The sequence below is a fragment of the Rana temporaria genome, chromosome 4 (genome assembly GCF_905171775.1).
Source record: "Rana temporaria chromosome 4, aRanTem1.1, whole genome shotgun sequence".
In the NCBI taxonomy this organism is placed as follows: domain Eukaryota; kingdom Metazoa; phylum Chordata; class Amphibia; order Anura; family Ranidae; genus Rana; species Rana temporaria.
Window position 1 is genome coordinate 154,323,695 of NC_053492.1, and position 16,700 is coordinate 154,340,394.

The window sequence follows — 16,700 nt, forward strand, 5'->3', positions numbered from 1 at the left end:
AAACATACATTTAAAATAAGAGCAAACCATATTTAACAGATTGACCATATCTTGTACATATCAACTTTATGTAATTTGGCCAAATCCAAATATGATCTGAACTTGGCCAAATGAGTTCACTCATCCCTACTAGTTATGTAACTTTTTCTACATTCCTTCCATCACATTTTGATTTCTGTTTCTGTCATGTACCAGTGCTACCAGTGGTTGAAGGACAAAATACTGAGTGAAGACGGTCGGAAACAACAATCCAAACTGAAAGACTTGGTACCAATAGCAGAGCGTCTTGGGTGCACTTTGCCACAGCTTGCAGTAGGTAAGATGATATGTGGTCAGACATTAAAGTGGATCTGAAGTCTAATAATTTTTTACCTTAAAGCCCCTTTCACACTAGGGCGGCGTCAATTTCACAGCACTATTCGGGCAATAGCGGGGCGCTTTTACCCCCGCTAGCGGCCGAGAAAGGGTTACAACCACCGCAAAGTGCCTCTGCAGAGGCGATTTGCCGGTGGTATAGCCGCGGTGCCCCATTAATTTCCAAGGGCAGTAGCAGTGGAGGAGTGGTAAACACACCGCTTCTTCACCGCTCCAAAGATGCTGCTAGCAGGACATTTTTTACCATCCTGCTAGCGCACCACTCCACACTGGAGAGAGAACAGCGGCTGTTTCAGGTTGCTTTGCAGGCGCTATTTTTAGCGTTATAGCTCCTGCAAAGCGACCCAGTGTGAAAGGGGTCTAATGCATTCTATGCATTAAGGTAAAGGAAATGCCCCACTATCTGTTCCTCATTCCCATCCCTAAACACATACCTGACTCACTGATCCAGCAATGTTCCAGCTACAACACTGCTCCTTCTCTTCCAGGTCTCACAGGAGAAACAAGCCGGAGCCATAGGCTCCTGCTGCTTTAAGTCAAACTCCTGTGAGGAGGGAGCAGGCGCATGGCTTACTGGCACTGTGTGTCTCTTTGGACACCCACAACTCTGGAGTACACCCACATAGGTGCCCCCTGAGCACACGACTTGCTGAGGAGGCACCTGGTGGATAGAGGTGTAGAGAGCACCAGCTAGGGACTCCAGAAGAGGAGGTAAGTAATACTATTGCACAGAGCAGGCAAGTATAACATCTTTTTTTAATTTTAAATATAAAAAAAATCAATTACAATCACTTTAAGTACAAAGATGTCTTTAAAAAAAAAAAAAAAAACCTCCAACTATAAATTTAGCTTTGAAGAATTCTGGGAGCAGCCCATGCTTGAATATCCAGAAGCATGATATTCCTTCTGTCATCTACTGTGCACATATTTCTAGGAGAGTCAGTGCCTTACCCACAGGCCCCGATTTCCCACAAGGCCACTGAGGCCAGGCCTTAGGGCGGCAGGGCTCCAAGGGGCGGCAGTGGCATGGAGTCCCCCGACGCCCGGAACAAACAGTTAAGGGCGGTAAGTTATGGGGGAATCCGCTCGCTCGTTAACAAGTGATTGCGGCGATGTCGCCGAAATCACTTGTAAAATATGTGCTCCCGTCCGTCTTCCCCCCCCCCCCCATCCCACATACCTCCCTCTGCTGGCTCTGTCTTCGGGACTCCGTCCTCCCCCGGGCCACCGAGTCTGTCTCCTGTCCCTGCTGCAGATGTACACAGTGAGAGGGTAGAGCTGTGCTCTTCCCATCTCAGCTGTGACAGGAGTTCTAGCACAGTGCTAGGACTCCTGTTTTGGAGGTGACAGGGACAATAAGAACATGTCACCTCCAATTGCTATGACACAGGAAATTGAGGGGGTGCATTGTGGAACCTGGCCTGGGGGCGGCAGGGAGAGCAAATCCGGCCCTGCTTACCCACCCTTATTGTCCAGCTCATGCTTGGTGGTCCTAAAAACACAATGAAAATAAAAACAACGATCTACAATGATACAAAGTATTCAATCACAGACAAGCCAACTAATTGATTGCTGTGAATTCAAGAAAGTGGTGCATTAGTACTTGGCATGAATCTTTTGTTATAATTTATGACTACAATTGAAAATGTGATGTCTTTGCTTTGCAGCTTGGTGCCTGCGTAATGAAGGAGTCAGTTCTGTCCTGTTAGGTTCTTCCAATCCAGAACAACTTGTAGAAAATCTGGGAGCTATTCAGGTAAGAGAAGTTATGAATGTTCTGGTGTGAGCTTAAATATTGAATGTATAATGATAATAGAGTACATAATGTTATGCAACCTTAGGGAAAGTGAAGAAATCAATTCAAGAAGCTGTCTGGGACGTGCCAGCCCTTAATGCATACAGAGTTACCTCGAACATAAGCACATCGGCCCATTTATTACACAAAAAGGCCCACCTAGCCTTAACAAAATTTCCTCTACACAGAAGTTAGAGGCACCTTGGTGTTGCAGCTCTACCGCTCATATCAAAAGCATAGCCAAGCTATACTATCAATGCAAATCGGGATATTGTCTTTATCCACTGTACAGCCATATTGGCTCATAAAACCAGCCAGGCTGGGACATGGCTATACTTTGAGATGCAGTTCCAAAATCAGGAAATCATCAGCCATTATTATTACAATTACTATCTTGGTCAACGTCTATTTTTTCTTATTATAGGTACACTATATATTATAGGATCAGTAGACCCAAAAATTATATTTCAGTAGCAGAAAATGTTTGAGTCAGCCACTGGCTTCTTTTCTTTTGTGGTGCCTTTACTACATGTTCTCTCTTCCCTGCCAAACTTCTAGCTCTATTTCCACCCACCTTGGAGTTAATCTTGCTACAAAATGTGTGTTTTTTATTGTGGCAGCAGGTGTGTAAACCTAGGTATACAACCATAGAGCACACACCGCTAGTCTCAGATACGCTGTATAAGAAACCATTAGTCTGTTTAAAGGAAATCTTTTTGATGCTTTTAAACAATTTGACTGACTCATTAGGAGACTCTTTTGAGTCACCTAATGACTGAAGCTCAGGCTTGTATCCAAACTGTTTAAAAGCACACCATTAATAAACAGTACTCCAGAGTGAGAATTATGGCAATGGAACATTATAATGTCTTCTTTGAGGGATCACTGATGTATTTCAAAGGACAATGTTTTAGTGAAGGGAATTTATTAGCTCCCCAGAGTACCCTCCTATTTGTAGGTTTTCATAGGATGAAGTGCTTGGATAACTCAGTATTCCCAACTGCCACCTCTAAGGAATAAATTAGACACTTATTTTAACGTTGCTTCTGAAAATGGCAGATTGCCTTGCTTAAAGTTTCTCGCCTTTTCCCCTTACCTGCAAAATTTTTGAGTATAGCCTCAGTTGAAACAAATAAGTTATAAAATACACTTAGTGCCATCATCCAGAATAAATGATGCAAAAATGGGACCAGATGAACATAGGGTGAGGGCTGCTAGTACCGTCTAAAGCCTCGTACACACAACCAAGAAACTTGCTGTTTTTTGCCGAGGAAACCGGTCGCGTGTACATTTTTCGACGAGGAAACTGTCGAGGATGTCAACGAGCCAAAAAGAGAGCATGTTCTCTTTTTCCTCTACGGGAATGGAGAAAATTGGCACGTCGAATTCCTCGACAGCCTAACAAGGAACTCGACGAGCAAAACAATGTGTTTCGCCCGCCGAGTTCCTCGGTCGTGTGTACGAGGCTTAACCCGTGAATGAACACCAGTCAAAAGGAGTTGACTAGGACTTTTCTGGGCACTGATAACACAACAAAGGATTAACATAAAAAATATATTTATTGACATAAAAAAACTGTACGATATTAAAAACATTTGAGCCAACCCCAACCATAGGAAACAGCGTAATGATAACGGAGAACCATCATGTGTCTGTTAAAGTGGAGAAGGCCAAGACCTCGACCGGTTTTGCGGTACTACCGCTTCTTCAGGATGATCTGTATTATATACAATACAGTTTACAAAACTAGCAACAATGTATACAAAAACAAAGTAAATATATAATTACAACATTTTAACAACAGTTAAAACAGTCAATTTTACCCTTACCTGTATGCTTCTGATTTTTATTTTTCCTAAATTCTTCTAAAACTATTTCTGCATATATACTGAATACATGTTGGGTTGTCCTGTGTGTGATTGTATAAAACATGTCTGTTTTTTATTCATTTCATGCTTCTTTTTATATTTTCTTAGTTGATAACAAAAACATTTGCTTATTTCCCTAAAATGTACATATCTATTCTACATGGATTGTCCCTTTAAACCTTTTATTGCTTCATACACATCTTATGCCACGTACAAACGATCAGTTCATCCGATAAAAACAGACCGATGTATTTTTTCATCAGATATCCGATGAAGCTGACTTTCATCAGTCTTGCTTACACACCATCAGTTAAAACGCTGTTCGTGTCAGAATGTGGTGACGTAAAACACAACGACGTGATGAGAAAAATGAAGTTCAATGCTTCCGAGCATGCGTCGACTTGATTCTGAGCATGCATGGATTTTTAACCGATGGACTTGCCCACAGACAATCGTGTTTTTTCTATCAGTTTTTTAACTATCAGATCATTTTAAATCCGGTTCTACGTTTTTTCACCGATGGGGGAAAAAAACGATGGGGCCCACACACGATCGGTTCGTCCGATGAAAACGGTCCATCGGACCGTTTTCATCAAACGAACGGATCGTGTGTACAGGGCATAAGTGTTTTATATACCACGTATGTTGGATAGAGCAATGATGTGCAGGTATCAGAAATCAGCTTGTCCACCAAGCGATTGCAGGCCAATTAGTTTGCTTTGGTGGCTAAAGGATAGCATCTGCAAAGAGGTTTAGCTGCAGAAATTTATGTTCTGTATTTATTTTACACAATTCTATATAGTGTATAAAGAGCCACTCACATTAATCCCTTTACCTTCTGCAAGCTCACAATCTAATGATACTACATACTCACATGTTTTTGGGTACCCATAGCAAAAGTAAAGATTTTGTATAACTTAGAAATTCAAACATTGCCTAGCTGGTTGTCCCCAGTCAAGAGAACAAGTGGCAAACATGATAATCTTTCAATATTTTGAATGGTAGAAGAGAATCAATGTGGAGATAAGCATAAGAATAGTGGGCCAGATCCACAAAAGAGATACGCCGACTTAACTGCTGTTCAGTCTGTGTGTAACTTTGGAAACGATCCTCAAAAGGCTTTTTCCAAAGTTAGGCAGAAGATCCGGCATGTGTAATTGAATTACACTGCCGAATCTTAGGATGCAGTACCGCATCCGCCGCTGGGGGCATTTCGAGTCGAAATGCCGTTTCTAGTATGCAAATTAGCACTTAAGGCGATCCACAAAGCTTTCCAGCTTCGTTTTTTCGCCGTAAGTGTTATTTTGCAAGTGTAAAATTAGGGCTGGTTCTACAAAGTGTAAACTAGTCACACCTTGTAAAAGCCCATTCCAGCGACGGCATTTGGTATGCATTCCCGAGGGAGAACTCCACGGCAATTTGTAAAAACAAAACCGGCATGGGTTCCCCCCCAGGAGCATACCAGGCCCTTAGGTCTGGTATGGGTTGTAAGGGGACCCCCCTACGTCGACGTCACAGAAGACCGCGCTGGCTGCCTGTTAGAAATTGAGCTAACACACAAAGATAGCAGGCAGCCAGCGCTGAAGAAGAAGGCACCGGACATCTGCAGAAGAACCGGGGTTCGCCGAGTCAAGAGCGGAAGAGGGGAGAAGATGGAAGAAGACCCCCGGAGAGCGGAGAAGCCCCCCCCCCGGAGAGCGGAAGAAGAAACCCCCCCCGGAGAGCGGAGAAGACCCCCGGAGAGTGGAAGGAGAAGCCCCCCCTGGTAATTGAGCTAATAACGAAGACAGGGGGGGCCTCCGGAGCAGAATAATAAATTATTTTAAAAAGCCTTGTGTTGTGTGTTTACTAACTAACTTTTTGCCTACAGGTGAATGGATAGGGGTACGATGTACCCCATATACATTCACTTAGGGTGGGGGGCCGGTATCTGGGGGCCCCCTTATTTGAGGGGACTCCCAGATTCCGATAAGCCCCCGCCCGCAGACCCCGACAACCAATGGCAAGGGTTGTCGGGAAGAGGTCCTGTCCTCATCAACATGGGGACAGGGTGCTCTGAGGTGGGGGGGCCCGCAGTGCGCCCCCCTGCCCCAGAGCACCCAACCCCCCCATGTTGAGGGCATGCGGCCTGGCACGGCTCAGGAGGGGGGGGGGGGCGCTCGCTCGTCCCCACTCCCTTCCTGACCGGCCGGGTAGCGTGCTTTGGATACGGGTCTGGTATGGATTGTAGGGGGACCCCCTACGTCGATTTTTCGGCGTAGGGGGGTCCCCTTACAACCCATACCAGACCTAAGGGCCTGGTATGCTCCTGGGGGGTGAACCCATGCCGGTTTTTTCTTTGAAAATTGGCATGGAGTTCTCCCTCTCAGGAATGCATGCCGAGCGACGCTGTAATTTTTATTTTATTTTTTTCCCGACGCAACTTTTTTAAGCCGTCGCGATCCTCAAAACTCGGCGTAACGTAACTTCGCGCATGCGCAGTACGGCCGGCGCGGGAGCGCGCCTCATTTAAATGGGACTCGCCCCATTTGAATAGGAACGCCTTGCGCCGGCGGAATTTTAGTTACACAGCCTGAAATTTCTAGATAAGTGCTTTGTGGATCAGGCACTTAGGTAGAAACTTTAAGGCAGTGTAACTTAAATGGGATTTTTTAAGTTACGCCAGGTTTTGGTGGATCTGGCCCAATGTATTTATATAATTTAAAAGTGATATAAAAGTTAAATATTTTTGCTTAAAATAAAAAAAAGGGTATACTTAGAGTCTTTGAAAAAACATTCATACCCCTTGAAATTTTGCACATTTTGTTATAACCAAAAACTTAAATGTATTTTATTGGGATTCTATGTGATAGACCAACAATAAATGGCACATAATTCTGAAGTGGAAGGAAAATGTTAAAACACGATTTAATTTTTTTTTTTTTAAATATCTGAAAAGTGTGGGGTGCATTTGTATTCAGCCCCTTGTATTCTGATACCCCTAACTGAAATCTAGTGGAACCAATTGCCTTCAGAAGTCATCTGATTAGTAAATAAAGTCCACCTGTGTGAAATGTATTCTCAGTATAAATACAGCTGTTCTGTGAAGCCCTCAGAGGTTTGTTAGAGAACCTTAGTGAACAAACAGCATCATAAAGGCCAAGGAATACACCAGACAGGTCAGGGATGAAGTTGTGGAGAAGTTTAAAGCAGGGTTAGATTATAAAAAAATATCCCAAGCTTTGAACATCTCACGGAGCACTGTTCAATCCATCATCCGAAAATGGAAAGAGTATGGCATAACTGCAAACCTACCAAGAAATGAACATCCACCTAAACTGGCAGTCTGGGCAGGGAGAGTATTATTTAGAGAAGCAGCCAAAAGGTCCATGATAACTCTGGAGGAGCTGCAGAGATCCACAGCTCAGGTGGGAGAATCTGTCCACAGGACAACTATTAGTCATGCATTCCACAAATCTGACCTGTATGGAAAAGTGGCAAGAAGAAAGCCATTGTTAAAAGAAGGCCATAAGAAGTCCCATTTGCAGTTTGTGAGAAGCCATGTGGGGGACACAGCAAACATGTAGAAGAAGGTGTTCTGGTCAGATGAACTTTTTGGCCTAAAAACAAAACGCTATGTGTGGCAGAAAACTAACACTGCACATGACCCTGAACACACCATTCCCACCGTAAAACATGGTGGTGGCAGCATCATGTTGTGGGGATGCTTTTCTTCAGTAGGGACAGGGAAGCTGGTCAGAGTTAATGGGAAGATGGATGGACAAAGTAATTGCAGCAGAAAGGTTAAGGGCCATTCCACTAGAGCAGAAAGTACGTCCTAGGCCGTGTACACACGGTCGGTCCAAACTGATGAAAACGGCCTGAAGTCCAGTTTCATCGGTCCAAACCGACTGTGTGTACGGCCCATCAGTCTGATGTCCTTCGGACAAAAATTATAGAACTTGCTTTAAAATCGAACCGATGGACGGCTGACCATTGGTCAAAACCGCTGGTTAGTACACAAAAGCATTGGTTCAAAACCCGCGCATGCTCAGAATCAAGTCGACGCATGCTTGGAAGCATTGAACTTCATTTTTTTCAGCACGTCGTGTGTTTTACGTCACCGCGTTCTGACCCGATCGGTCTGCTTCAGCGGTGAACTGATGAAAACGGTCCGTCGGACCATTCTCATCGGATGGATCGACCGTGTGTTTACGCGGCCTTAGGCTTTTCGATATCAGTCTTCCGTGTTTTAGATCTGTAAGGCTACAACCTGGTCTTTTGTTTACACATTACCTATGTTTTACAAGGTCGATCTATCTACTTCTGCAGATGCTAGTTTTGGCTGAGATATTCTACAAGCGGCTTTTTATTGTCCTTGTTTTCACCTTGTGTTTTGTTTTCTGGCGTGCCTGCCTCTCGTGTTTAGACTGCTTTTGAACATCCCTTGGTATCCATAAAGCCGTGTCCCTCAATAGAGTAAAAAGAAAATAGGATTTTTGGATTCACCATAAAATAATTTTCACTGAGCCCATTGAGGGACACAACTTTATCCTCCTTGGACTGCTTGTTACTACTGAGCGTGAGGAAGGTAAGGGGAGTTTCAGCCTCCAGGGACTTCTTTGCTTAGTGTTCATTTCTCCTGTAGGAGGCAATCTATTATACGGTTGCTTATTATCCAAACATCTGTCTCCCTCAATGGGCCCTGAGAATAAATTAAAATCCTTTTTTTCAACTACTCTGGCCCTGTAATGGAAGACCCAGAAAAAAAAATATTTGCTGCACCTTGTTAGCCTATTATTTGTACTGTATATGTTTTTCTGCACAAGCTGCTTAAAGAAAAATGATAAATGTGCAAATTTCAGCTTTGTACCTTCTTCTTCCTGTTTTCCATTCATTAGACAAGGGACATACGCTTGCATACAAACATTCCTTTTGTTGTACCTTACAGTATGCTGCTGTTCACCAGCTGGGCTTAACAAGCTTTTCATTCAAGCCCTTTATTCTCTGATGAAGTCTGCATCTGAAAACTTGTTAAACAAATCCTGAAATGAGAGCAGGCTACATCGTCAGAACAAGATCACCATGTGTAAACTGACTGTTCCATGACTCCCCCTCTACTGTAGATACAGTTACTCTGTGCAATCATCATGCCTCATTATCAGTGTAACAAAAGTGTCGGGGGGAAAAAACTGTCAGAAATACGTTATTGTTCACAAATATATCAGGGAAATGAAACCGCAACGCCTACATAAGATTTATAGATGATTTTTATCAACAGTGGAAAACCATTAAATACCATGCTGTATGGTGAATAAATAATTTGGATTCGTTTTTTTCATTACTCAGATGAAAAACAATAACTAGTATGCCTTCTGTTTGTAACAATCCTTATTTATTTTTTATTTATTTTTTATTCCATACATTTTATTGAGTAAAAATAGTGCAAAAGACCATGAAAATACACATTTTGTGAACATAAAATATTACACAATCCAGTACATAACCTCTTCAAGGTCTGAACAGTACAATAGGAATGGTGCAGACATTATGCATATGGAATAGACTGAAGCTTGCTTGAAGTGTTGGTATGAGATATAACTTCTCCTTTATTTTTGTACAGGTATCTAGGATTTTGGGAGGGGAAGGATTGACATAGGAGGGGGGGGGGGGTAAAAAAAAAAAGTCTGAACAATTAGAAAAGACATAAGCTGAGGGCTTCTTCTTCCGCTCTCCGGGGGTCTTCTCCGCTCTCCGGGGGGGCTTCTTCTTCCACTCATCTTCTTCTCTTCTTCTCCCTTCTTCCGATGTTGACACGACGCCTCTTCTCACTGCAATGATGGAAGCGCGCCTTGCATCCCATTTATATAGGCCTCACCGTCCCATCATGCTTCGGTAGGTACCCACGTGGGTAGGCACCCACCACGTGGGTACCTACCGGAGCATGATGGGACGGTGAGGCCTATATAAATGGGATGCAAGGCGCGCTTCCATCATTGCAGTGAGAAGAGGCGTCGTGTCAACATCGGAAGAAGGGAGAAGAAGAGAAGAGAAGAAGATGACGTCACAGAAGACCGTGCTGGCTGCCTGCTAGTAATTGAGCTAACACACGAAGATAGCAGGCAGCCAGCGCTGAAGGAGAAGGCACCGGACAGCTGGAGAAGAACCGGGGTGCGCCGAGTCAACAGCGGAGAGCGGCGAAGATAGAAGAAGACCCCCGGAGAGCGGAGAAGACCCCCCCCGGAGAGTGGAAGAAGAAGTCCCCCCCGGAGAGCGGAGAAGACCCCCGGAGAGCAGAAGAAGAAGCCCTCCCTGGTATTAGAGCTAAAGAAGACAGGGGGGGCCTCCGGAGCAGACTAATAAATGATTTTAAAAACCCTTGTGTTGTGTGTTTAATAACTATCACTTTGCCTCCAGGTGTACGATGTACCCCATATCCATTCACTTAGGGTGGGGGGCCGGTATCTGGGGGCCCCCTTATTTGAGGGGAATCCCAGATTCCGATAAGCCCCCGCCCGCAGACCCCGACAACCAACGGCCAGGGTTGTCGGGAAGAGGTCCTGTCCTCATCAACATGGGGACAGGGTGCTCTGGGGTGGGGGGGCCCGCAGTGCGCCCCCCTGCCCCAGAGCACCCAACCCCCCCATGTTGAGGGCATGCGGCCTGGCACGGCTCAGGAGGGGGGGGCGCTCGCTCGTCCCCACTCCCATTCCTGGCCGGCCGGGTAGCGTGCTTTGGATACGGGTCTGGTATGGATTGTAGGGGGACCCCCTACGTCGATTTTTCGGCGTAGGGGGGGTCTCCTTACAACCCATACCAGACCTAAGGGCCTGGTATGCTCCTGGGGGGGAACCCATGCCGGTTTTTCATTTGAAAATTGGCATGGAGTTCTCCCTCTCAGGAATGCATGCCGAGCGACGCTGTCAAGTTTTATTTTTTTTCCCGGCGCGTATTTTTTTTTTCACCCGTCGCAACTTTATTGTCCCGTCGCAATCCACAAAGCCCGGCGTAAATTACGTTCGCACGCTGCACGTCAGGAAAATTACGTCACACGCATGCGCAGTACGGCCGGCGCGGGAGCGCGCCTCATTTAAATTGTAATCGCCCCCCGGAGAGGAGGACCGCCTTGCGACGGAGGCACTTAAGTTACACGGCGTGTAATTTCTAGGTAAGTGCTTTGAAGATCGGGCACTTAGGTAGAAATTTAACGCCTGTGTAACTTAACTGCTGAAAGTTAAGTTAGGCAGCTTTTTTGAGAATTTGGCCCACAGTGTACAAGTTTCAGCAGCTTCCTGATGAAGTGGTTGTGTCACCTCCCTCTCGCCCAACTTCCTTTGATTAAAAATTGAAGGAGCCAGGCAGGAAATAGTTGAGATATTCTGACAGCTGGCTGTCAGATTAATTCTCTTCCTGGGCATATTAATTCTATCTGTGCTAGATAGGATGATTGGAGGAATCGTTTTTTCCTTTATTTTTTAACCTGCAAGGTAAACAAAATACATCTAATGGTGGATGGCAAGCTTTAGTCCATGGGGGAGAGTACATTTTAGACTTCTAGACGTGCTGCCCATCTGAATAGTGATCTATGATGGATTGCTTTGAAAGGCGCTATGTCACCTCCTCACCACCTGTTTTATCTCTGTCATTGCCATGCCACAACCACATGCATGGTAGTTGCAGTGCAGCCTCGTTCACTTGAATAGGTTGCATTTGGCAGGCAGTACCGAGGATGGTGGGGATATCATTTTTACCATGGTTATGGCATATGTACAACTCCATCCAGCTGCCTTTGAAGCTTAAAGTAAAAGTGTGGCTCGGCCACCTGTTTTTACCACCCTACCCCTGCAGAGGGGAAATGCAGGAGTAAGCCTCCTGCCTATGATTATTCATGGCTAAAGCAGAAAATATAAAGGTTTACCCTCACAGGGTTTGAGCTGGCTTCTTGAGACAAGAGCGGTTGGTTAGGGATATAACTGTAAGGTAATGGAGGGTTCATGGTAGCGAATAATATAGGGTAGTAATTACAAGTGTCTAAGGAGGTTTCCAAGGTTGACAGTCCTGCTGGCACATTAGTTGGGTTGCGTTCATTATGGGGTGGGATAGAGTGTGAGGGAAGAGGGACGAGGAGAGGATGGAGAGAGGAGTAGGAAATGCAGAGGGGCACAGAAGCAGGGGCGGAAGGGGATAAGAGAGAAGGCCGAAACAGGGGGGGGGGGGGGGTTGTGCCTCCTACCTGACCTAGAAGTTGTTTTAGTTAAATGTCTATTTCAGTTAAAGCCATCAACCACCAAAATGTGTTGGCTTTACATAACTTGTCTGATGCTTTGCAATAAAAAAAAATTGGATAGAGGTTCTAATGCTTATCTACTGTACATAAGAAAAATGTAATAAAAGTTTTTTCTTTAGTTATACTTTAATTCATCCAACGTATTCTACAGTATTTGTATAGTGTCACCTTATTAATAGTACCTGTTATATCATAAACTATTACTACATTTCTTTGTTATGTTTCATTGTCCTTAGGTTCTTCCAAAGATGACATCACATATTGTGAATGAAGTTGACAACATTTTGGGAAACAAGCCATACAGCAAAAAGGACTACAGATCATAACCCACTGCATGAAGTACGGACTGCATGGTTATACTACTGCCCTGTATATAGTACTGGAAGCCGATGTTTAATGGATTCCCTTGCTCCAGTACTTGTCATGATCGGAGATTGCTACCACTTGACTCCTAAAATTAGAAGCACATATGAGAAACTCTAAAGTTTGACTATTCTTTGTTCCTGTTTCTTAACATTTAACAACTTCATGCATACTGCTTATGCATGGATATTAAGAAAGCCTTTTTAACATGGCAGGAGAGGTTCTAGGACTTTTCGAATGGAAAGATTTTAAAGAAGACGGTTGTAATATGCAATATGTTTTATTACTAGATTGTTGTCCTTCGAGGTCAGTAGGGGAAATACATTATATATTATATCAGGAAATAGTTTTACAAAACTATGCATCAGCCTCAGATATGGTTATTAATACTTATTCTTTTCATTTGAAAAAAAAAAGTCTTTCTGAATTACTAACACATGAAATGAGATAGTTCTGATATATGTTTAGTTACTTTTAGTCAGTGGTCACATTCACCTCTGATTGGCACAGATACAAAGGAATACTGACCATGTTACATATCTAAAAGTGTTTTCCCAGCCTTAAAGGACAACTGTGCCTTTGTACAAGTTGACATTAGAGGGATGCAGCCCTCCAGAGGCAATCCACCTGGTCCAATAATCACCTTCGACCCCATGACCTTAAAGGGGTTGTAAAGGTTTGTTTTTATTTTCTAAATTGGTTCCTTTAAGCTAGTGCATTGTTAGTTCACTTACCTTTTCCTTCCATTTCCCTTCTAAATGTTTTTTTTTCTTTGTCTGAATTTCTCACTTCCTGTTTCTCCTCAGTAAGCTTACACCCACCATCCAAACCATTCTGGCTGGGGGTTAGTCAGCGTGCTTGTCCCCTTCCTTGTGACTACATCCCTGTAGGGAGATGCTGCAAGTTCACAGTTGTCCTTTATTTCTTAGATGAACTTCTTTGGATATATAAAATGGTCAGCAAGCAGGTCAAAGTTTTTCAACTATAATGGTGTAGGCCTGTAGGGTACAATTATCCTAAGTTTTATTTTTACATTTATTTTCTAGTATACTTGGCATCATATATCACTATATACAGTTTTCTTAGGGGAATCATTTGGTGTGCCTTGTATTGCAAAGTTTATAACGTGGAGATTCTGCCAATAACAACACTACCTCTTTCAGACTGACAATGCTATGTTGCTGGCTCTGTTATCAGCAATGTCAGCCAGCCTTGTGCTCTAGTTGGCTGCTGGGCTGCTTACCAGGTTTAACAGGCAGGCAGGTCAAAAGCCTAGTGAAGCTTGCACAGTGGGCTGCTGCTACTGTAGTTCAGAGCAGTGATTTACTGTTGTCAGCCACCAACAGGAAGTGCTGTTTTTCCAATAGTGCCGAGTTAACTTTGCAAAAGAGTTACAAAAAATTGATTAAGGAAACTTTATACAGTAAGGTAAAATGGCAAACATACTGAAAATAGGATTAAGGGTTTATATATACAATACTTTAGGAAGAGCAATTTATATATTTATTATTGTAACTGTATTTAAAGGATTGTAAGATTTTGATATAATAATAGAATCACATAGTTGTATAGTGTAATCAGGGAAGAATGCACTTCGGACCAGGTCACACCACACAAATGCACTCCAGATCTGTTCTGGACGCGTTTCTGCATGCGTGTTTTTAATGTGTTCCGGTGCATTTTGATGCGTTTCCGCATGCATTCCAAGTGCTTTTTTTTCTTCTTTTTCCCACTATACTAGGGCCCAGTGCGTTTTACTGCGTTATAGTACAGTTCAATGGAGGAAAAATGTAGCATGTTCTGACTGCACTGGTGTGAACTATGCCATTAAAAACCATATAACTGACTTTCCATGCCTTTTTGATGTAGAACAAAAACACACTGGACTGCATGTGGTGTGAACTGGCCCTTAAAGTGGTTCTAAAGCCCTAAGGTTTTTGACCTTAATGTATTGAGGTCAAAACCTCCCACGTTGCAGGATCCCCCAAGCAGTCCCCTTTTTCTTACCTGAGCCTGGTCTGATCCAGTGATGTGCACAAAAGCAGCGGTTCCCACCACTGTCTGCCTCCTCATTGGGCAGATTGATAGCAGTTAATTGCTGTGACGAGTGAGCGGGGCCGAGCCTCTGTGTCAATAATTGTGAACAGGGCGGCTAGGGAGCTAGCATGCATAGGTGCCCCCATGGAAAGCAGCTTTCCACTGGGGCACTGGGTGTGGAGGGGTGGGGGGGCTGGATCACTCAGAGGAGGTTAATTGTAGTATGTTTATTTTAAATAAAAAATTAAAATAAAGCTTTAGCCCAGGTTCACACTGGGTACGATTTGAGATGCGATTTCACATGTCAAATCGCATCTCAAATCGGCGGCATTTGCCGGCAATGGCACCGTCCTAATCGGTGCGGCGCTGCACCGATTTCAAAAAGTAGTTCCTGTACTACTTTTTGCGATTTCGGGCCGCAATTTACATTGAACCCTGCACAGATGTCTCTTAAATCATGGCCGAAATCGCGGCAAAATCGCAGCAAAACCGCGGCAAAACCGCAGCCGCGAAATCGATTTTACCGCGATTTTGAATTTGCAGTAGTGTGAACCTAGCCTCAATGTCACTTTAAATTAAACAACTGAATTGATTTGCAATTAATTCAAGTCAATACAAGTTTTTATAAACAGCTTTTAGCTGAACTCTGGGGGAAACTTTTATTTTAGACACTGTACTAGTCAAGTAAGATCGTCTTGATACTATGTATACTATGAGCGGATGGCTGCTGCAAAGTAAAATATTCAGAATGCAACTTGCAGCAAGGCACGATTTTTATACTATCCAGTAGCTATTCTCACACAGTATACAAAGTGTTAGGACTATTTTACGAAGTTAGTACACTATATAAAGAAAACATTTCAACTACAATAAAACTATATAACATAAACCATCCTTAATCCTGTAAAAAAAAAAATAATAATAAAAAAAAAAAATCGCATTAGTTAGAACTCTTAACCTATAACTGTATTTTACTTTAAGATTCTAAAAGGACCTGAAACCTTTGTATTACAAAAGCAAATTACCCATCTGTGACCAGTGTAATCCATTCCATCTTTTAAAACATGTATTAATCTGAGGTTTTTAAGGCACGGCCAAAGATTTGTTATAAAGACATGCAACACTTGAAAACTACTTGAGAAACAACTTATCGTACACAAGACTACGTGAGCTTTGAGAGAAACAATAGGATCCCAAATATACCTTGCATGGTTATCCCAGCTAACACATGGCTTTCTACTTGGATAGCTTTGATTTATTGCATATCTATCAATATAGTGCTGTGAAAAACAGAAGATATATTGTCTTTCTGCATTTTTAGTCTTTTATCCATATTAAAGAGATACCTATAGTAAGTATAAACTAAAGGCAAACAATGTATGGCTAATCTCCAGTTATCAATCTGGAAGACCGCAACCCTTAACATAGCAGCCAACACCTAGTAACGCTAACACTAGTATGCACTTTGAAGACTTTGCATGTGATACTTCTAATGATCAATTAAAGGGTCATTCCACCCAAAGCATGCATTTGTTAAACCTCCTAACAGTGTAGCAGTCTTTGCCCTTGAATATTCAGTCCTGAATACCTGACACTTGCACTTGGATTTTGAATTTATTTTACATTATGGTGAATGCAACAGGAGCAGTTGGAACAGGTGCGAACATGACCTTCAAGTGGAATGACCAGTTAACCTTACTTCTACATCAAAAGAAACTTTATATAGCCAAGTAGAATCTAATTAAAGGGCCAGTCCACCCAATACTGATATTCCAGTTTTTTTTTAAAGCGTTGAACCACTTCACAATGTCTTAAATGCTTTGGGAACTCTATCGATGAGAAATCTGTGCTTATCATCAATCTGTTCTTGGGTGTGAACACCTGTGGGATTATTCAGGGTGCAAGTACAATCAAAGGTGTGTGGGAACACCCTTAGCTCCTAGATGGACAGGAATAAAGTTGGAAATTATGGCAGGGAGATTTTGCTGTTGGGATA

General features: G+C 43.2%; 1 protein-coding gene across 1 annotated transcript in view; it reads left to right on the plus strand.

Moving 5' to 3' along the window:
• Positions 1-13,083, plus strand: part of KCNAB1 (potassium voltage-gated channel subfamily A member regulatory beta subunit 1) — a 249,664-nt gene extending 236,581 nt beyond the window's left edge. Inside the window, exons 12-14 of the mRNA XM_040349231.1 lie at positions 196-316; positions 2,043-2,131; positions 12,541-13,083. Of these exons, the coding sequence (XP_040205165.1) occupies positions 196-316; positions 2,043-2,131; positions 12,541-12,630 (300 nt within the window). The 3' untranslated portion in view covers positions 12,631-13,083. The remainder of the gene's footprint in view (positions 1-195; positions 317-2,042; positions 2,132-12,540) is intronic.
• The last annotated feature ends 3,617 nt before the right edge of the window (positions 13,084-16,700 follow it).